The following is a 22,010-nucleotide window of genomic DNA, read 5'->3' on the forward strand; positions in this document are numbered from 1 at the left end:
GGCGGGGGCAGCTTGGAGACACAGGTGCCTCCGAGGCTCCCGCCCACCTTGCCCTGCAGGCCAAGAAGGCTGAGCGAGCTGAGGCCACAGCACCCTGCTGTGGCGGGATCTCCCCCAGCCCTGCCCCCATCACCAGCCACCAGCGTCAACTCCTCCATGGCAGCAGCAGGCAGGGCCTGTGCCCATCATACCCCACCCGGACAGAGGCTGGGGCCCAGTTTCCTGCCCTGGGAGCCACACAGGCACATGGGCTGCTGCTGCTTCTCGACTCCAAGTTAAAAGCAAACCAGTGACAACAATTAGAGGGTAGACTCTTCTGGAAGCTTTGTCATCTGCTTGGCTTTGACCTTGGCCCATCTCCCGATCGCACTATAAAAATTAAAAGGTGAAACGCAGCTTGTCTGGGAGAGAAACATTGGCCAGTATGACTGTGCCGTGGGTTAACAAGCCAGAAACGAATGGCTGTGGCCCTCCAGCCCTGTGACTCGCTGGTTTCAACCTGCAGCTGATGTTTCTGACTCATTCAGGCCATCGGGCCCTCCGCTGCCGTTTACAGGGTGGGGGAGCGGATAACGCACGCAGTCTGGTGCCCAAAGCAGCTTAATTGCTCTAAACTGTGAGGAGGGAAGGGTCCTTTGGTCTCGGTGAGATTTGCTGTCCAGCTAAAGCTTTGTGCACCCGTCAGATTTAGCCAGGGTCCTAGTGAAACGAATTGCAATCCCTTTAGAGCCATTTCTTTAAAAACATGAAAGAGCATATCCGTCCCAATTTCCAGCACGACGTCTTGAGCTCTGATATATATTCCAAACACTGTGAGCAGGCACGGAGAGGGAAAATGGAAAATCCACAGAGCAAACGGGCCCATTATACAGATCTGTTCCGCATTTTATGTTGAGCTCAGAAAAACCAGCAGGAAGCCGACTCCTTCCGACCACAGGTGTGAACCTTCAGTGACCCACGAAATCACAGCTGGGTTCCCACTGACTTCCCCAGGATAGCAGAACGATACCTCTGACCCCACAGATGACCTCGTTCAGTGGAATCAGGGTGAACCCCATGCTTCTAAGAATGGGTAGATATTATTGATTTTTTTTCTTAAAAACTGTGACAATTAACCAAAGGTGATAGATAGGTGATAGATATATGATGATAGATGATAGATGATGATGGATAGATAGATAGATAGATAGATAGATAGATAGATAGATAGATAATAGATAGATAGATGACAGACAGATAAATGACACATAGGTAAGCAAATAGGTAGACAGATCCCTGCCTGCCTAGCATAACAGAACCCAAACATGCATCATATTGAAATCTAGTTCCAGCTTAGTCTAACTTAGACCTTACGAAACAGGGTTTCCTAAAGTCCTCAGAGGAAGCCCTTTCAAAGGGTGGGCTCACCAAAGAGACTCCAAGAACACTCTCTCCCCATGAGCTGTACCCTGCCTAAGAGAAGGGCACCCGAGGATTAAGTGAATTCCAGATGAAATAGCTTCAGTGTAGACACTAGCATAGACACAGAGTTTGGCACTGAGGAGAGCTGGCTCTGAGAATACCCAAGTCCAAGTCCTCGGCCTGCCACTCAAAATCTGGGTGACCCTGGGAAGGTGAGTCAACTTCACCGAGTCTCTGTTTCTGCACCTGGGAAATGGGAGATAACATCAGCCTCACAGCTGCGAAACTTACAGAAGACGCGTAAAAAAATGCCCGATAAAACTGACAAATCTCCAGGCAGAAAAAACTCCAAATAATCTATGCAGGTACTGAGCTTCCAAGGAGGCAGGACACAGCAACGCACTCTTTGACCTGCGGACTGTGCGTAGATGTCCCTCCAGGGAGTAGGACGTGGAAAGCAGGGAGGGGACAGCAACTTTACAACACAGTAACCTGGTGGACACAACCCCATCCAGGTGATCGAGGTCAATATCGGCAGTGACAACTCAGGCTGACCACGTGTACTGACAAAGCGTCTTGGCTTGAGCGAACTTTAGCCGGGCGGCTGAACCTTCTCCTAGGCCAGCGGTGCCCCTCCTTGTAAAATCTAGTTTTAGCAAAACCCTGCTGAGTCAGTTTAAGCAGAACGCCCCACCCTCCGAATCTGACCCAGCTCTCAGCTCCGCCTCCCCCACCCACAGGTGCTGGCTCTGCCACCCTAGCCGGCCTTCAGCCACAATCCTATCCGTCGGTCTGGAATCCCTCCCCCTGGTGTGTCCTCTGAATTTCCCACCCACTGACCCCACCGTGCCTGCTGAGTCCCCACCTGCCACGTAATATTCAGAGCTGAGCCCAAGCCCTCTCCCCACCTGCAAAATCTACTGCAGCAGCCCCCACGCCTGCCGAGCTGGTCTTGAATGAAGTTGACCTTGACGTCCGCTAACGAGTGTCATCGGACGTTTTCTCCTTTAACTGAACCCTCGATACGATGTGATGGGACTGGCGCTTCCCTCTCGTCTTCCCTCCAAAACCCATAACTCCAGTCTCATCATGAGAAAAACATCAGGCAAATCCCAGTTGAGGGACATTCTACAAACTCCCCGACAAGTACTCCCCAAACTGTCAACGTCATAAGGTCTGAGAAACTATCGCAGCCAGGAGCCTAAGGGGATATGACGACTCAACGTAATATGGGATCCTCGATGGGCTCCTGGAATAGAAAAAGGACATTAGGAAAAAATCGAGGAGGCCGGCACAAAGAATGGACTTGAGTTAATAAAAATGCATCAGTATTGATTCATTCCATGTGTCAAATGTATCGTACTCATGGAAGATCCTAACACCAGGGTAAAACGGGTGTGGATGTACAGGAATCCTCTGCATCATCTCTGCGGTTCTTCTGCATGTCTAAACCATCCTACACTCAAAATTTATTTTATAAAAGGGGGAGCCGGCTCAGGGACACGACCAGAGTGCAAAGTAGAGACGATGGCTCTTGGCAGCTACCGAGAGTGCATCCTCTCCGCGCTGTCCCCAAGCGGCGGGAGGAGCTCCCTGGGAGGGGGTGCTGGGCATGCAATGGGCAGAAGATGGGGGCCGGGTCCCCAGGAGGCCAGGAGGATGGAGAGGATTGGTTGACTCGGGCCACTCCTGAAGAATGAATGGACAAGCTTGGTGACCGCCTGGCTAAGCCAAGTAACGGAAAGAGAGAAGCCAAAGCTGACCCCTGGCGCCGCCCCAGCCCCGGTTTCTGGCTCCGCTTTGGATGGCCAGCGCCCTCGCCCCTGAGAGCGCGTGGGGGAGAAATCCCCAGGACCCCAGCGTGACTGCCTCTCCACCCAGCCTGACGGCCCTTCTGCGTCCCGCCGACTCCGCCCCCCAGGCCCCACGTGGGGAGTTTCCAGCTTTCCCACTCTGAAGTCACCTACGTCCTTTCCCGGGAGATGACGCACCTCCTACTTCACAGACGGAACAGAAACCACAAGGAAACCCCCGGCTTTCCCCCATCACCCCACAAACTTCTCACATCCACGAGCTCTCTCTCCTCCTTCCCACCTATTAAAAAGAAAGGGTCCCGCTTCCCATAAAGACGCCTGTCTCTCCCCTTGGCCTTTATGCTACCAATTGCCTCCTCTCTCTCCAACACCCCCTCCTTGCAAACCCCGCAGACGGCATCAGTGGCCCAAGCTCTTCACCTTGCCCTTTGCCATGGGACTCTGAAGGTCTTCTGTCAAGAACGGGACGTTCGGCGGTGTGAGAAGCAGAAGACTGAAACGCACTTACTGAGCTGGACTCCCGGCCCCGCGTGCGCCTCGGCGACCTCCCCAAGGACGCATCCAGGCTAACTCGATGGTCCTGATGGTCCCGGGGAGAGGCCGGGAGGGTGAGAAGGGCATGGGGCAGAGCAGAAGTACCACGTACGGCCTCGAACAGGGTCCGGCCCGCCACAACACGTGAGCAAAGGCGTCGAGACGCGTCGATCCCCAGCCCAAACACAGAGGCGTGGGCAGTAAACACGTGTGAGGGTCTGGGGTTGGTCGGTTATGCAGCGACATGCTGACATGCATGCCCAAGGGTGTCCCATCTTAAAACAGACACATATCTGTCACCCATCAGGCTGCTGTAACACACTGCCGCAGACAGGGTGGCTTAAATAACCAGCCTCTCTCACACGTCCGGAGGCGGCAGGTCCATGCCAGCAGACTCAGTGAGGGTCTGTGTCCCAGGTCACAAATGGCCGTCTTCCCACAGTGTCTTCACATGGCAGAAAGGGTGAGGTCTCTGGGGTCTCTTACCAGGGCACTAATTTTATTCACGAGGGCTCCACCCTCACGACCTACTCACCTTGGGAAAAGCCCCACTTTCTAATACCATCACCCGGGGATTCGATTTCAACACAGGAATCTGGACGGCGGCATCAACGTGCGGCCCACCGCAGGGACCAGCAATCGCAGCCGCGGACCTGCCTCCGCATTCCCGGCCCCGCCATCGACCATTTGACTCCTTCTCGGTCTAACTCCCAGAGTCACCCGCTCACATTCTTGTCACCCGTACTCTAGTGCTTCCGAAACCGCCTTCCAACAGTCCCCAGTGACCATCTTGTAGCAAAGCCCAGTGGCCACTGGTCACTTCTCATCTTATCGGGCCTCTCCACGGCACTCACCACTTGTCTCTTCTTCCATCCTCTTTGAAACACTCTCTTTCCACAGATGTCCTGGAAGCTGACCCTTCTGATTTTCCCCCTGTCTCTCTGGCCACGCCTCAGTTTGCGTTATGAGCTCCTTCCTGAAATGCCGCCGCTCCTCGGACGCGTGGCTAAGCCTGCTCCGCATCCGCACACTCTCCCCCGGTGGGCCCCCCACTCTCATGGATCCAGTGATCACCTTAAAACTCCCAGGTCACTCACCTCCACCTCGGCCTCTTTTCTCGAGGTTCTTACCGAAATATCTGTCTAGTAGGTATTTCACACGAGGCGTCCCGCAAACAAACTCAACATACGTTTCTTCCAAACCCATCCTTCTCTCCCACCTTCGTTAATTCGGTGGTGAAAACCACCAAACACCCAGGGGCCCCTGCCAGAAACCGGGGCTGCGTCTTCCGCCCGCCAGCCAGCCCTTCCCCATCCAAGCTACCACGGAGTCTCGCCGACCCAACCTCTTACGTAGCAACCGAACCTGTCCTGTTTCTTCATCGCAACTTCTAGCCCCTGATCCGGGCCACCACGTCCCAAGTGGGGTGCAGCCCCTCTCCCTGCCGCCCTCCCGGGCCCCATTTCCGCCCCTCCATCCATTCTCTACATGACCAGCACGATCGCGTCAAGTCTTCTGACCAGCACGACGACCACCTAAAACCCCAGCGGTTTCTACCCTTCGAATTAGGCCTCCACCCCCTAAGCCGCCAGCTCCTTTTTGTCTGGCCCTGTTCTCGGAAGGACGGCAGCACGTGTCACCCCCAAATGTGCCACTCCGGCATAAGGATGATTTTGAGCTGAAGGCAACTGAGAACAAGCAGGTAGGAGAAAAGCTCCCTGCCCGCCCCCACTCGTCTAAAAGGAGGACGTAAACTTTTCTATTTTATCATCTTCTCCCAGTTTTATTGCGATGTAATGAACATACAGTACTGTCTACATTTAAAGTGTGCGGTGTAATGATTTGACTCACACGTATTGCAAAATGATTACCAAAACAAGTTTAGCTGACATCCGTTCCCTCGTATAGGTACAAAATAAAGAGAAGGTGCTGGGTTTTGTCCGCGTGATGAGGACTTGGAGGTTCCATGCTCTTAGAACAGCAAACGGTCAAAGGTGTCCCTCCTCCCCTCTCCGCCGCAGACAAACGTCAGTCGCCAGACAACCTGGGACGCTATCGGCCTGGAGACGGCTCCAGAGGAGCCTACGTAGCGAACTTCACTAACTAGCCTCTGCCTGCCACAGTTCACCGTCCCAGAGTTTGCTGCCCCCGGAAGCCTAACGCTGCTCCCCTTTACCCTGTCGTGTCTCCCCACGTGTATCGTTCTTTGTTGCAGATGCCACACGAGCTGGGGTTCTAGGCCACCTCCCTGAGCTACGCATCTTTTGCTCAAGACCCCCCACGTATATGTGAGGCACACGTGTTCACAGAGGTCTGGTTTTCTCTTTTTCGTCGGTCTTTTATTATAGCGGCGCTTCCTCAGAAAGGTGGAGGAAAGATGATTTTCCTCCCCTGAACCCCCAGACCCCCTCTTTACCCTCAGCTCCTGCGCCGAAGGCCTCTACTCTACTCCGCCAGCACCCACCCTCCTTTCAATCCAGCTATGTGCCGTGCGCCCTCTAATCTGGTGGCCTTTGCACAGGCTGGTTCCTCTGCCTGGCGCACGCTGCCTGCCCTTTTACCCAGCTACCTGACGAGCTGCCCCTTCTGAGGCAAGCTCTTCCCTGTCCCCTAAGAGTGGGATAGGCACCTGAACCGTGTCCAGTGGTCCACATTCCCCTGTGGCTGTGGGTTCCCACAGCCACCAAAACAGTCATGACCCTGCGCACGAGTCCAAATCCTCCAATTCACTGCGAGTTCAAGAAATAGTAAACAAAAACGCTGAAGGATTCCGACTTCTCCCCTGGAAAGAGCGCACTTATCAAAAAGGTTGCCAATTACCAAGCCATAGCTGATGTTATCTAAGACTAAGCGGCCACCGCGATGATTAATTGTTGATTCATTTAACATGTCATTGCATACCACGGTGGGCTAAGAATATTGTTTACTCTTTTATTCAAAGGAAGGAAGAAGACAATAAACCTGTCCTGCTCTAAAACTGGAAAAACCTTACAGAATTTGGATTGTCTAAAGACTTGATTGGTTTAACGCCAGGTACTCAAAAGGCAGTTTTCAAGCCAGGCCAGTAGAGGGAACTGTTGACCTTGGAAATATCACATCCCACCAGCGGTGCAGGAGAGAACAGACTCGCCCCATCTCAGACTCAAGGAGAAGATGGGGCGCGGGACGGGGGAGGGCAGCTGAGACGGGCCTTCCTCCTGGTCTGCGGGGCACGCAGGGTTCTCGTGGAGGATGGGCGTGAGCTGTGGCCATGGCCTGTGCTCACTCCTGCCTGGCCAGCGGGCAGGAGGTGGCATTGCAGTGGTCAGTCGAGAAGGCTCTGAAAACTGGAGTTTATGGGAAAAGGCAAGAAAATGTTAGGAAACTTCGGGGACTTAGAAAGTTCTAATTTCTCAAGTGAAAGAGGAACTGAGAAAAAGCAAAACACTTCAGGGAAAAAAAAAAGACATAAAAATCACAATGAAGTCAGACTAAAGTCGTGATCGTGGGTAGTGATAATAAAATAAACAAATAAAGAGGCGTTTGTTGCTGGCTTCTGGCCACGTCATAAATTCTCTGAATTCTTCCCCAAGCCTGATTCAGAGCCAGGCCTCACACGGGCCATCTGGGTCCACCCCTGGCCACCCGGGAGCCCCACTGCCACTACGTCCCCAATAACAGGACGTGAATAATGCCAGGCAGGCTGGCTCTCAGTGCGTTTCCTCCAGAATTTTAAAAATAAGTTCAAAGAATAACAAGTCTCAAGGATGCCCCAGAGGTTACTCAAGGATTCCCCAGAGGTTACTCATCACCAGTTCAAAAGGAGCCCGTGAGCTCCCTCCCTGTGTCACACGGCTGCCACACGGCACTGTTAACAAGGGACAGGGCACGGGGAGGGTGAACGCGTGACTCCAGCCCTGAACCGAATAGTCGTGCCTCTGGTTATCTTATTTCGTATTGTATTTTTGTTAGGGGAAGCATGGTAGAAATTCAAATTCCCAGCTAAATGAGATTTAGGGATTATTGGAGGATTTATTGTCACACATTCTCTCCCTTTTAAGGCCTAATACAGATTTGGTTGTATTTTTATTATGCATTAAGTGCACGAGGAGGTTAGGCTTTGTGAAGAACACAGGACAGGCAGATCGAGGCATCTGCATCCTAATTTATTCTCGCAAACGCCGAGGGAGTCCTACAAAAACCCAGAATCCACCGCAGCTGCAGGAGGGAACCATATTAGCCCGTGGTTGCTGTGGCTGCGTTAAAGTTTTCCCGAACCACACGAGCTCAGCTGAGGCCGATGTGGGCTGGACCAAGTCAGCCGAGGTCATCGAGCCTCCCCTGCCAGCCGCTCTGCTTCTGCGTGGGGCACGTGGGGCACATGGGGCATGTGGCCTGGCCATGAAACTGCTGGAGGCCTCCGAAGTGTTTTTCCACCTTAGAGAAGGAAGCACGACAGAGATTCTCTGCCTTCCCGAGGCCTCTGGTGTGTGGAAATGTGAAGCCATGTGCTCGGAGCTGCCAGCGCCTTCTTGGGATCGTGAGGGCAAGGCCAAGAGCATTTCCGAGAAGCTGGCCCCGGGTACTGACATCTCGGAGCCTCCCAATGAAGCAACCCTCTGACTACCGCCTTCAGACCTGGCACAGTGCAAGAGAAGGCAATTTCCCCGTTGTCGAGGCCCTGCTTCAATGGGAATTCAAAACCCGCACCCAGTAACATCATAACAGACCAGGGGTGCCGGTGAGAATCAGGGGGACGCAACTGCAAACAGCAAGAAGAGTCTGTTTGGGGGTGGCAAACTCTGAAGAGTGACCATCTGCATGACTGGCCAGAACGCCCTTGCGAACTCGACAGAGAGATAAATGGTGTGGCTTTGGCTGAAGGCCACTTGGCGGGAAGCTCCAGAAATGTGTACACTGAAAATGTACGTGCTCCTTGATGAAGAAATTGAGTTCCAAGAATCCATCCGTAAATTAATTGCTTTTCTTTCCTTCTCTGACCTGCTTTAAGCTTTTACAGGGAGGATGATCTCTAAAACCTGCCGGTCCCTTAGCCATGAAGTCTCCGGTGTGGCCTCCCTCCCACCTCCCCACTGCCTCCCACCCCAGGGGCCGGCAGGTTATGGCACCTGAGGGACAGTGCTCTGCCTGTGGCTCTCTCCAGGATCCGGACCCTTAACTCTCCCCCACCTCTCCTCATAATGCCCTGATCAGCCCTGTGAGCTCACTTGCTGCTCCACTCGTTCTCGGGCGGGACCCTAAGAGAGGCATCCACTCCAGACACGAAGGACTTCGCCCCCGCGAAGCGTGTGACATGGGACGGGCTAACTCAGAAACCCGCCTGCGCTCGACTAAGTTTGAGAGGAGGGAGTCAGGTGTGCTTTTGTGCACCACGTAGACCCAGCACTGACGACGTTAAGTAACTGCAAAATGTTTGCTTTGTATTCTTGTATCGAATGGATGAGCCACAGTTCACGGAACCGTCTCACAGTTACTGGTCACAGGGGACACGGCCATGAACACACACTCATACTCAAGAATGTGGCCCTGGAGGAACGGGGTCCATCACGTATGTGTGCCGACATATAAGGATGTGGATCTGTGAAGTGAAGAGGTTAAAATCGCAATCTCTACAGTATCAACCTATCATCTACTACAGGTGTGTGCGCACGCTGTGGACGGAGTAAATAGCTGGAACCTGGTCATTTGGGGAGGCAACTTGGGAGTGAAAAGGGGTCTTTTGAAAAAATAATAATATTTCTGCAGTGCTTTTTTTGTTGTTGTTACTGTAAGCGCATGTTACTAGACATCTTTTGGAATTAAGAAATCATCAAATAAATAAAACTGGTTATGGAATTGGATTAAAATGGGACATCGCTTGATCCCATCAGCGAAAAGCCCAAATTGACTCTCGTTAGTAAAACGGCACAAGACCGCGACTCCTTCCCGGTATTCTCACTGTAAGTTAATGACGGCTGCCATCCCCTGACATCTCACCCGGGGCCATGTCGCCTGGGACCCCTCTGAAATGCGCATGCTTGGGGCCACCCCGGCTCTACTCAATCTGGAACTGGGAAGCCTGTGTTCCAACCAGATCCGTGAGAAAACGCAGACCTCCCAGCATGGGCGCACGTAGGATGATGGCTCATGTCCGGCTGTGCTCACGGGGGCAGAGCCAGGAGGTCCGGCCACTCACCGTCGTCAGCAACAAATTAGGGAAAAATCACTCCCACCCGTCAAGGCAATAAAGACTAACAAGGAGACGCTTTTTAACTGGATCTTTAACATGGCACAGAAACCTCTGCCCTCCCATCCTCCCCGCCCCGAACAATTCGGCCCTAAAGTCCTGGTGAGCAGAGCCAGGCAACCCCGTGCGGGCCCGGGGCGGGTGCCCCAGCGGTCAGAGCCCACGTTCAGGGAGCGGGCGCCAGAGCAGAGGATGGGCCCAGGGTGCGAAAGGCTGCTTCCTGCGCTTGAGCAAACGGGTGAGCAGGCTGAGGATCACGGAAGCAGGAAAAAGAGAAAACTTACGAATGAGAAGAGAAGATATATTATAACGATGACTTTTTAGAAGAAGATGAAAGAGAACCTATCTACACTTCGAATCGTTGACAGTGGTCATCTCTGAAAAGCAGAATGGGAGCGGACTGGGGATGAGGAGCTAAGAGATTTTCACCCTTAACTTTCATTGCTTATGTGTTTTTCCCCCAAACACGGTGTATTATACTTTTAAGTTAACGTACAAGAACATCAGCAGGCCCAAGTACAGAAAGCACCCAGGACCCAGTCTGGGTCACGGTCCCGAAAATTCCCCACAATTCCCTGGCCTGTGCTGCCCATATAATTAACTACCCCCCCAAGACACCCCAATCTTAATAATCTAACTACCCTACAATCTAACTCAGTCTGGACAAGCAGCTCCACCAGGGGCCACCAGCTCCTGAGGTCCAGGCGGGGTGGCCGTGAACGCAGGAGTGTGGCTCCCTGTCCCAGCCTCCCACTGGTGATCAGGGAACAAGAGGAAGCCAGAGGCAGGGCTGCAGACCACAGCAGGACACCATTCGATTTCTGCTGGAGGTGGTGGAGACGGGTGCCCGTTGTAGGGGAGGCCTGGGTATCACACCTGTTCAGGTAGATCCCGGGGAAACTCTAGCAACACCCCGAGATGAGGGTGGAGGGTTGGGGGCAGAGGGGAAGGCAGGCTACAAGGACGCCCTGAGAGCCGCCCGCGCCGTTTCCCCAGACGCACGGGGCCGAGCAGGAGGCTCTGGTGCTTCCACGCCAGCCCACGCTGGGGGGCAGGGACACCAGGCAAGGGCAGGGGGCTCGGCTTTGGGTAACTCAGGCTGCTGTCCCATCAAACTATGCAGCATAGGGGTGGGAGTAGCTGCTGCGGCTGCACTTCGCCCCGAATTTCTCCCTCTGCACCCCAGGCCCGGGACCCTGAGCCCGGAGAGAACACCCTGAGAGGACCATGTCATCCTTGATTTAAGATACACCAGTCAGGGCAAGCACAGTCCCTGCATGAGAATGAGTGTTTGTGCCCGCTCTGATTCATACGCTGAGGCCCCGGCCCCCGGCGTGGCTGCGTTTGGAAGAACGGCCTTCGGGAAGTGATCGAGGTTAGATGAGGCCGGAAGGGCAGGCCCCGATCCAGGAGGACCGGCGTCCTTGTAAGAGGAGACACCAGGGTCCCGAGTCTCACTCTGCCCGCCATGTGCAGACTGAAAGAGAGGACAGCCATCTACCAGCCAGGAAGCATGTTCTCACCAGGAACCGAGTCACCTGCCACCCTGACCTTGGACTTGCAGCCTCCAGAACTGTGTCTGTTGTTTAAGCCATGCTGCTCAGGGCACTTTGGGTCTGTCTAGCAGCCAGAATGCGCCGGGACACAAGGTATGCTTGGGGAGAACAGAGCACATGTGACCCAGAGAATGGTGTAAAAAAACACACACATTAATGAAGTAAGAGAAAAAAATTTCCCCAGATCTTGGAGTAAAGGGGCAGGAAAAAAAAAAAAATGATGAAAGTTGTGGAGTGAGGTGAAGTTGATCTAATCTACACCTATGAGGAACCCCAGGGGAGAGAACGGGCAAGGCCATGTTCAATGAGATACAGGAAAATGCTCCTAAGGTGAAAACAGCTCTAACCTAAGTCTAGTAAACACAGGGAAGGACCAAGGGGCCTTGGGGTTTGTTGGTTGGTTGGTTGTTTCTCAATGTCAAGGATGGAGGCAGGAGATTCCCAGGCCTAAGGAATATCTGAGTCTCAACCAAGGCACAAAAAGCAGGCAGGACACAGACCTCTGCAACACTAAATGGGAAAAAAAAAAAAAGGCAAAGACAAGTTGTAACTCCTGAGCGAATGGAAAATAAAAACCTTTTCAAGGAAGCGAAGACTTCAGAAAGGAGAGCCGTGGGTATTAAACCCTAGCACGCAAAGAGCCTTGGCAAATCAGTAAGGAAGAAAATGCCCTCACTGTCCAGCCTCCTGCAGTCAGCTCTAGGCCACGGCCACGGCCATGGCCGCTCTCGGGAGCTCCTGGTGACCCCTCTGTGGTCTGGCAGGGGCCAGAGTTTGGAGCTCCACATGTCCCCCCACCCCACCCCAACCGAGACCTCTCACTCAGCTGTCTCAGCATTTCAAAGGCCTCAGCACAAACTGGAGCCTTTTACACTTGGTGTCATCCGCCACCCAGACGACGGAAAGCCACGTCGGACCCCGACTGTCCCCCATGGCCCACGTCACCACCTCGAGACCAGAGCTTTCTCCTTCCCTGCCTCTGGGCCCACCAGGATCGTCAGACCCCACACCACACATCAGCCTGGTGCCACGCGAATGCATTCTCTCACCCCACACCTAGACCAGGTGTCCGTCTCCCCGCGGAGCCACCTGTCAGGTGTCCTGGACACACGCAGGCCGTCCTACAGCCACACTAACCTACGCCATGCCCGAGACGCACAGGCCGCCCTCCCGGCCCCGTGGCTTTGCAATGCATCGGCTGGACCCGACTTCACCACCCAGCTCAGGGCCCCCTCTCCATGACCCCTGCCTTACACCACCAGGCTAGATGCAGCACCCTGGGCACCCTCCAGCAGAGCTGCATCAGATGGCTATTTAGCGGAAGAATTATCCAGAGGCAGAAGGACCTTTCGCTTCTACACCCCCGGTCCCTGAGCCCATTCCTGGCCAGGGGGAGATGGTGGGTGCTGGGCGCGTGGTCAGTGGCCACCTCCTGACATCCTTTTACACTTTTACAGCTCAGGAAGTTGCACACCTGGGCTTTCAAAGCCTCGTTAGCCTCCGTGGCATTCAAGCTTCATGCCCCGAAACCTGATGGAGTGAGCATGCGTTCGCACAACCCAAATGCTCTCTAAGTCGGAGGAATTTTCCACCTTATGCGTCTTGATGGAGAAGCGGTGTGCACAGACTGCTTCTCGTTAAGGGGAATGAACTTGCCAGACGCTCCTTTTCCAGCCTCCCTGGCCCCCCTGGCTCAGAGTCACCCACGCTGGCTTGGCATAAGAGCTTGCAATGCAAGATGAGACAAGCAGGTCTTTCTCTGGGGCAGTGGCAGATGCTGGCTTTCAAGAATCAACATGTAGTGTAGTTTGGAGCATCTTCTCCAGCTTCCTCCCTGCCCAGACTCAGCAGGATCCTCAACAACTCCCGACAACACAAGGTGCCACCTCCCTTTAATAAACAAACGCTTGTTCTCAACTCAGCCAGAAGCAGCTTCTTGGCAACCGAGACCCTGAGTAATGCAATGGATGTCACCTTGGAGGCCAGGAATTTTGAAAGTGGTCAGTTATAAAACCAATGATACCACGGTTACAAATCCAGCGTGGTCCTGAAGAGACAAGCAGGACCGTCATGTTTGTCAAGAAAAATGTCTGAACGTGACTCTGGAAGAGGAGAACCACGGCGTACTCAGCAATGCCGGCTAAGTACCGACCGCCTCTTGAGATGACCGCCGGGACAGAAGGACACACATTCCCCGGGCTCTCTCACTCACAGTGCCACCTTGTTAGACTGACAAGTGCCAACAAGGAGCTCCTGGCTCTCCTTTGCATCCACCTTCAGGCAGAGGGCAAGGCAACCCCGTGAATGCATCCGCTCTAATACATCATCTATCGCTAAGACACGATCACGTCTCTGCCAGGAGTGAGTTCGCCGGCACCTTTCTGCTTCCCTGTCTCTGAGGCTCGAGGGGAAGTGATGACGAGGTGTGGAGTGGAGCAGTTTCAGAGCTGGATCTGCCCGGTGCTGAGCTCTGCGCGACCGGGTCAGCACCGCCCTGTCCCAAACGCACAGAGAATGTGCACGCGCATCCGTCAGCCTTTTTCTTGTGCCTCTTTGCAGCAGAGCAAGGTTTCGAATCAACTCCTTACATTAATGTCAGGAGCTGAGGTCGTGTGCGTCCGCCTCCCCACACACACACACGCACGCACACGCACACAGACGCGCACGCACACGCGCACACACCCGCGCACGCACACGCATGCGCACCGCCTGGCCAGCTGCTCTCCAGCCTCAGCTCTGGAGCGGAAGGAAAGCTGAGTCTTACCTGCCTGTGCCGCCGTGATGAGGGCCGTGTTCCCCTCGCTGTCCTGCCAGTTGACATCAACGTGGGGGCACTCTGCTAAGACCACCACAGTATCCACGAAGCCGTGGTAGCAGGCGACAATCAGGGCGGTCTAGAAACAAAGAGGGATGCGGGTCAGAGGGCAGAGCCTGAGCCCCACGCCGCAGAGCCGGGGGCACCCACTGCCCCCGGGGTGCGAACCGAGGACCCCAGTCCCAGGTGTCAGTGGCAGTTTAGAGCAAGCCAGCTGTCCGTCCTCCATTCTGAAATGTTCACTGAGCACTGACTACCAGTGAGGCTGGGGCGGGCTCAGCAAGATGGGAAGGGGCTGTGGGAAGAAGCCAAGGGGACGTGTGGGGGAACGGGCAGGCAGAGGACATGCCTGGCCCGCCCAGGGAGCAGCCAGGAGGCCTGGGAGCAGAGCGAGGAGGAGGAGGAGGAGAAGGAGGAGAAAGAAGTCAAGGAAGCACCAGATCTCGGAGGCCAGGAAGTGGACGTGAGGTTTGCACTGAGTGAGATGGGGTGTGGGGCCAGCAGTCATCTGGCCATGGTCTGCATGCCTCTGGCCGCTGGGTGGAGAACAGACCCCAGGAGACCAGGGTGGAAAGAGACAGACCATTTGGGGGTGCTCATTATAATAAAAAAGTATTTGGTGTTTGTCCTCAGCTCTTGGCACAGAGCTCCTTAAACCCTTGGAATGCTCTGTGTCACATGCTGATGGGATGACTCAGGGGTGGAGGTCAGCTTCAGGATGCGGGCTGGTCTCTAGAACTTACCATTTGCTTAGAGGGTTAGATTTTTCACTCCTACCCCCACCTCCGGGGAGGAGAAAGGGGCTAAAGATGGAGTTCGGTCACTAATGGCCAACGATTTACCAGCGAGGGCAAATCACGCCTCCCTCAGGAAAACACAAAACCACCCAAACCACGGGGTCCGGGGAGATTCTGGGTTGGTGAACGTATCAAGGTGCCGGGAGGGTGCTGCACCCCTTTCCCGCACCTCACGTGTGCATCTCTTCCGTTTGGCTGTCCCTGAGTTGTGTTCTTTGTAACAACCCAGTGACAGTTAAGAAAAGGGCTTTCTGGAGTTCTGTGAGTCATTCCAGCAAAGTATCGAACCCACAGTGAGGCTGCGGAAAGCCCCTGAATACTCAGCTGGTGAGTCAGAAGGTGGCCCCGGGGCTGAGACTGGCATCTGAGGTGGGGACGGTCTTCTGGAACCGGGCCCTGAACCTGCAGGGTCTGCGCCGACTCTGGGCCGTTAGTGTCAGAACCGAATTGAACTGTTGGACCTTGCTGGCGTCAGAGAACCGGTGTTGGGACAAGGACACGGATTTGCTGTCAGAGAAAACCCACACATTTGGTGTCGGCTTAAAGACACCGCAGGATGCCGAGGGGGTGGTGACGACAGACATCTATGAACCAGGAAGCGGGCCTTCGCCGGAACAAGCCGCACGGGCACCTGATCTCACCCTCCCGAACTGTCAGAAGTAAATTTCCATTGCTGATAAGCTCTACCCATTTCACGGCATGTCGTTACAGCTGCCTGATCTCAGACCCCCTGTAACCAAGGAAAATAACTGAGGCTCGGGTTCACGTCCTCGTCCACGTGGATCCCGTGAGATGCTAAAACCCACCCCAAGTAAGACTCTGAGGTCACGTGCCTCGGCGCGGACAGCCACGCCCACGCTTCGCCTAGGTTTAGAGCAGCTCCACGGTGGCCCGCTCTGTTTTTACCAGGACGGCAAGGACAGCCCATCTGCTGATCTCACGGAGGCTCCTAGTTGCCTCCGCAAAAGAATCCTAAATCACAAACATGAGAGTTTCTAAAGCTTTAGACAATACCGTGGATCTTTTTTTTAACACTGACAGCCACACTGTGGCACAACGAACTCTATAATCTTGTGGCCAGAGTCAAGGCAATTTAATATGCCCCAGTTTATGCATTCTTTGAAATAGGTCATTCCACCTATAGAGTGAAACGTTTCACAATAATTTAATTTTAAAGAGAAAAGAGCATGGAGTGAGCCCAGGCTGACTATTTCTAAGCTGCTGAGGCTTCCAGCCTCTCTGATAACTAGAGCTCACTCCAGCAGCATCTCGGCCTCCCAGCTAACCTGTTACCCAAATGAAATGGTCTGGAAAACTTGGGATTCCACGTGGGGAACACCGACATCTCATTTGAACTTCCTTGGATGAAAGTACTTCTCAAGTATTCTAGAATTTCCTGACATAAATAAGGCATGTTGAACACAACGTAACTGCTTCCTCTTTGTATAATTACACAAGCAGCTCACATTTATTACAGAAAACCAGGTGGAGTGTCGTAATCTACGTAGAAGACACCAAGATTGTTCCCCATTTTTCTCTATTATGAGAACGACCTGCAAAAAAAAAAAAATCTCTAGAGCTAAGGCTTTATGCATATCATTCCTTATTTCTCAGGAGACATTCTTAGAAATAGTATTTCTGGATTAAAAGAGATATTTCAACCCTCATACACTGCTGGTGGGACTGCAAATTGGCACAGCCACTATGGAAAACAGTATGGAGGTTCCTCAAAAAACTAAGAATTGATCTACCATATGATCCAGCAATCCCACTACTGCCTATTTACTCTAAAGACTTGAAAATCGATATCCAAAAAGGTATTTGCACACCGATGTTATTATTCACAGTGGCCAGGACATGGAAGCAACCGAAGTGTCCTACAATAGATGACTGGATAAAGAAGCTGTGGTACATATATACGATGGAATATTACTCAGCCGTAAGAAGAGATGAAATACTGCCATTTGCGACAACATGGATGGACCTCGAGATAACCATGCTAAGCAAAATAAGCCAGACAGAAAAAGTTGAAAATCACATAATATCACTTATATGTGGGATATGAACCTAAAAGCAACAAAGGAATGAGACAAACAAACAGAGACTCAGGGACATGGACTATAGACTAGTGGTTACCAGAAGGCAGGGGGTAGGGGAGGGGGAGAGGTAGACTAAAAGAGGGTCAAATATAGGGAGGTAGAGGAGGGTGAAGTGGGTAAAGGGGATCAAATATATGGTAGGAAACTGGACTTTGGGTGGTAAACACAATAGAATATACAGATGTCAAATTATAATGTACACCTGAAAATTATATAATTGTATTAACCAATCTTACCCCAATAATCTTAATTTTTAAAAAAAGCACAAAATAAAAAAGAGAAGTATTTCGAAAGCTTTCACTACATATTGCAAACCCGCCCTTCAAAAACATCTCAAAGGGCGACCAACCTTTACTTTAGGACTGCGGGTTAAAAGGAGGAACGTCCGTCAGCAGATGGTAGGGAGACGCTCTCCAGGCCTCCCGAAGGACCGCGCTCTTGACTAGGCTCTTTTGGGGTCCCCTCAGCTCTACTCCCCGCCACCCCGCATCACTGAGGGGTCTGTTCTGGAGCCACCTAAGGCAAGGCTGGCCAGGATGCGCGGCAGGCCCGTGCTGGTAGCAGCCTTGGGAATCTCGGCGCAAATCGGAAAAGGAGATTATCAGAAAAGAAAAAAAAAAGATGCTAAATCTGAGGGCTCAGGATGAAATGGTACTGAACCCACAAGAGGAAACTCTAGTCCCCCCACACACAGCCATGTTACTGCTAAACATTATTACCGTTACCCTGCCTCCTGGAGTGTGTTCCGCAAGTCTGGCATTCCCATGGTTAAAACTAGTGTTTAGCTATAGGTTTAACTCTGTTTGAACTGGAACGTCTCGGTGCCCCCAACGGGAAGGTGGAAGGGGAGGGACAATCTTTGGCAAGCCCTGACCACAGTCTCCCCCCAAAAAATACTGTACCAAAAGACTTGCCATAAAGGCAAATATTGCATACTTGGCTCCCTTGTTGGCTCCCTTGCAGAAGCCACAAATCGTTTGTTTTTAAATTACAAGCAAAACTTGCATGAAAATAAAATAATATTATTAAGAGAAAATAAATAAGCTACCTACAAATGGAAGGAAGCCCGTATTTGGCAGTCAGATAGAAATTCTAGGCCCTCCAAACACAAACCTCGTTTTCAAAGTCCACATATCACAGAAAAGTCAAGGCAACAGCAAAAAAAAAATAAGTTGAAATGTTTCTGCTTAAAACTTGTAAGGGTCTGTACATCAAAACACAGAAATAAACAAATCAAAACCCCATGCCTTGCAGGAAGAATGATATAACACCAAGAATCTAATCATGTCATTTATTATATTAACAGATTAAAGGGGCGGGAGGAGGAAGAAATGTGTTACAGCTCTCAACGCCCCCCCTACACACACACACACAGAAAATGCATAGATAATATATAGAAGAATTACACCAAATTACTAAGAGTAATAACGTCTGTAGAAAGAATGAAAACAGGGTGTGTGTGGTGATTGATTTTAATTGTCTTAATGTTTTGTGTACCCAGATATTTGGTCAAACATTATTCTAAATATGTCTATAAAAGTATTTTTCATATGAGATTAACATTTAAAGCAGTAGTCGAGGAAAACAGATTGTCCTCCCTAATGTGGGTGAGCCTCATCCAAACAGTTGAAGGCCTGAACAGAATAAAGACTGGCCTCCCCCAAGCAAAAAGTGATTCTGCCTTTGGACTTGAACTATGACTATTCCCTGGATCTCCAGCCTGCCAGCCCACCCTGCAGATTTTGGACTTGCCAAGCCTCCACTATTTTGTGAACCAATTCCTTAAAACAAATCTGTGCCTGTGTGTATCTATAGATATATAGAGACATATAAATACACACATACTCTCTTGGTTCTATTCCTCTGGAGACCCCTGATTAATACAGGGTGGGTGTGGAAGGAACACTCTGGAAGAACTATTTTCACTTTTTACTCTATATGTTTCCATACAGTTAGAATTCTTTAAAACAAAGCTTTATTTATAAGGAACTTACATGATTTTAATCCACAAGGAAAAACAAGTAAGCAAACATGATGTTTACATTAATAACGCTCTCATTAGGAAATACAGTTTTATAACAATCACTGTAAACAACTGAGAAAAGAACCATCTGAGAAGAGGGAGGAGGGGCAGCGGGCAGAAGAAACAGGAGCTGACAAACAGCCCAGGGAAGAGACCGAGGCAGCGAGAAGCACACGGAAACCCGCGGCCAGATGGTACAGTACAAAAGTAATTCACCTTGATCAGAAGGAAAAGGACATCGCCCATGTTCAAACGTGAGGAAAAGTCCATCATCGGTAATATAATTTTTTAAAGTTCGCAACCAAGAGAGTAAACTTCAGTTACTTGAAAATTCATTTCCATAAAACAACGGTCTCCATAATAGTACCACCGACAGGAAAGAGAACACGCATATGGGGCTTTATGAAAGAATTTAGGAATTCTAGTCCTCCGACGATACATTTGTAAGAGGCAGCCGTGCATCACCACCGGCACGGGCTTATTTTGTGGGGCAAAGGGTGTTAAGCATAGTGTCGTCAATCTCATTTACGACTAAGCACCATTATTTGAAAGTAAGTTTCAGGACTGGAATTTGATCTACGTCGATCACTCAAACACGGCCACACACAGACCCCGCGGCGCCGATCCCCGCCACTGCCCAGGCTCCGTCTTCCACGCCTTCGCACGTGCTGGCCCGCCTGGCACTCATCTGATCCTCCTGCAAATCTTGGTTCAAAGCCCTTGGCACCTGAATTCTGATGCCATCGCTAGCTGTCTTGCACACACCGCCCCTCACGGGAAGGTGGGGTGCCAGTGGAGCCTGACATCTACCTACGAGACTGGATAAGCATCTGTCAAATGAATGAAACGCCCCTCAAAGTTTCAGCACCGCCCCCTCACGCAGTACTCCACTTACTCTAACCTGAGGTGTGCAAAGGTTGAGCTTTTCATCTGACTTCCACATTCAGGTCGGGAAACTACTTATGGTCCCAGGGAAAGCTCAGAGAAGACAGTTGCCTTTCGTGCGGTAAGTATCACACTATGAATAATAATCGATGTGAAGGCAACAGCCAAATGCAAAGAAAAAGAAAAGTGGGCTCAAGACTTCTACGCCAAGGAATTCACTTTAGGGACATCAAAAGTATGTCAAGAGATCTATATAAAGATCTGTAATTGCAAAAGCCTGAGAACAGCCCAAATATACGTCAAGAGGTGACTGGCAAACACAGGCTATGGGACACTACATCGCCCCAACAGGAATGAGATAGAAAGAATGCAGGTGTTGACATGAAAAGATCTTTGCGGAGATAATAGTAAGTAAAAAAAAATTAACAATAACACGGGTCAGAACAGACTATATGATGTGACCTCTTTCCATGTGAACTTCTAAAATGTATATACGTGGCTCATGCAATGACTACATTCATAAAAGATCTTTTTTTTTCTAAAAGATATAAAAAATTTAACTGACCACCTTCAAGTCTCATAAGAAAGGGGTGTTCAAAGGTTTTATTATGTATTTTGAATGTCCCAATGTCCTTTCAAGGCATACACACCTTTTAATTGTACAAATAAAGTTATTTTGGCAATGGGGTTATAGGTGATATTTATATTTTTACTGCATTGAATAAGGAGATGTCTAATAAATTGTCTTAAATTTAAAAAAATTACAAAAGATAAAATATATAAAATATGTCATGAGAATTCCTCCAGAGGCAGGGCTCACCCAGCAACCTTTGGATAAGGACTAGATAAATGCAAAGTTGTCATAATTCAGAATAATTTCCCTTTAGACTAAATTTTGCATAAAATGTGAATTTAATTATCACTGCAAACATCATGTTTGGATTTATTATTTTAGATTGCCATTTTGGGAAACTACTTTGTTCAACTACAGTCTCTCTTCAAATCCTGTGTGTGTGCACGTGAGAGAGAGAGAGAGGGAAGGAGTGTGTGTGTGTGTGTGTGTGCGTGTGTGTGTGTGTGCGTGTATCAGAGGCTTGTCTAATTTTCCCAATACTGGCAATAGTTTTCACATAGTCACCGTACAAGCGTTAGGTGATAGAAAACCACACCTGTTAACTAACAAGTCACCTGCAGGCAGCGATTGTCAATGACATGTTTCTCTCACCATTTATTCACTTGCTCTTTGTACCTGGAACTTTAAACTTTAAACTTTAAAGAGAGGAACAACTGGAAGAGCAAAATGCATAAAAACCAAGTGGAGCAGAATCCCCCCATGAGAAAGAGGGGGTGCCACACAACAAGGAGCGTGGAGCGTGTCCTCATACCACAGGCGCAAGCCCACGAGGGACCTGCAGTCAGAACCGCCCAGCCAAGCCACTCCTGAATTTCTGAGCCACAGAAATTGTGAAAGAAAATAACTGTTAATTGTTCGTTTAAGCCGGTGTGCTTTGGGGCGATATCCTGCAGCATTAGATAATTAATACAAATGACGAGTCTCAACGATAGACTCAATAGTCAACACCAACCGTAATCTTTCTGAAGCCCATAAATATCAACAGACAATTTATGTTTTTGTCTTGACAACTGGCTCCTTGGATTAAGGTCATACAAAGGATTATGGGTTATGCTTATACAAAGAAGTATGCAATTAAATAAAATGCACTAGCATTTCATCAATAACCAACCACTGTGATCTACCAGATAACACGCGAGGTACAATGAGATATAATTAACGCCACAAACAGCTAAGAAAACTTCTCCTTTGGGCTTAAATCAGGACTCAGTATATTCTCAGAAAAT

General features: G+C 50.7%; 1 protein-coding gene across 2 annotated transcripts in view; it reads right to left on the minus strand.

The window, feature by feature from the left end:
• Nucleotides 1-22,010, minus strand: part of ANKRD33B (ankyrin repeat domain 33B) — a 64,684-nt gene that overhangs the window by 15,905 nt on the left and 26,769 nt on the right. For both annotated transcript variants that reach the window (XM_039842773.1, XM_039842772.1), the window contains exon 2: nt 14,296-14,425. In XM_039842773.1, the coding sequence (XP_039698707.1) occupies nt 14,296-14,425 (130 nt within the window). The remainder of the gene's footprint in view (nt 1-14,295; nt 14,426-22,010) is intronic.

The sequence above is a fragment of the Pteropus medius genome, unplaced genomic scaffold (genome assembly GCF_902729225.1).
Source record: "Pteropus medius unplaced genomic scaffold, Ma_sr-lr_union100, whole genome shotgun sequence".
Lineage (NCBI taxonomy): Eukaryota > Metazoa > Chordata > Mammalia > Chiroptera > Pteropodidae > Pteropus > Pteropus medius.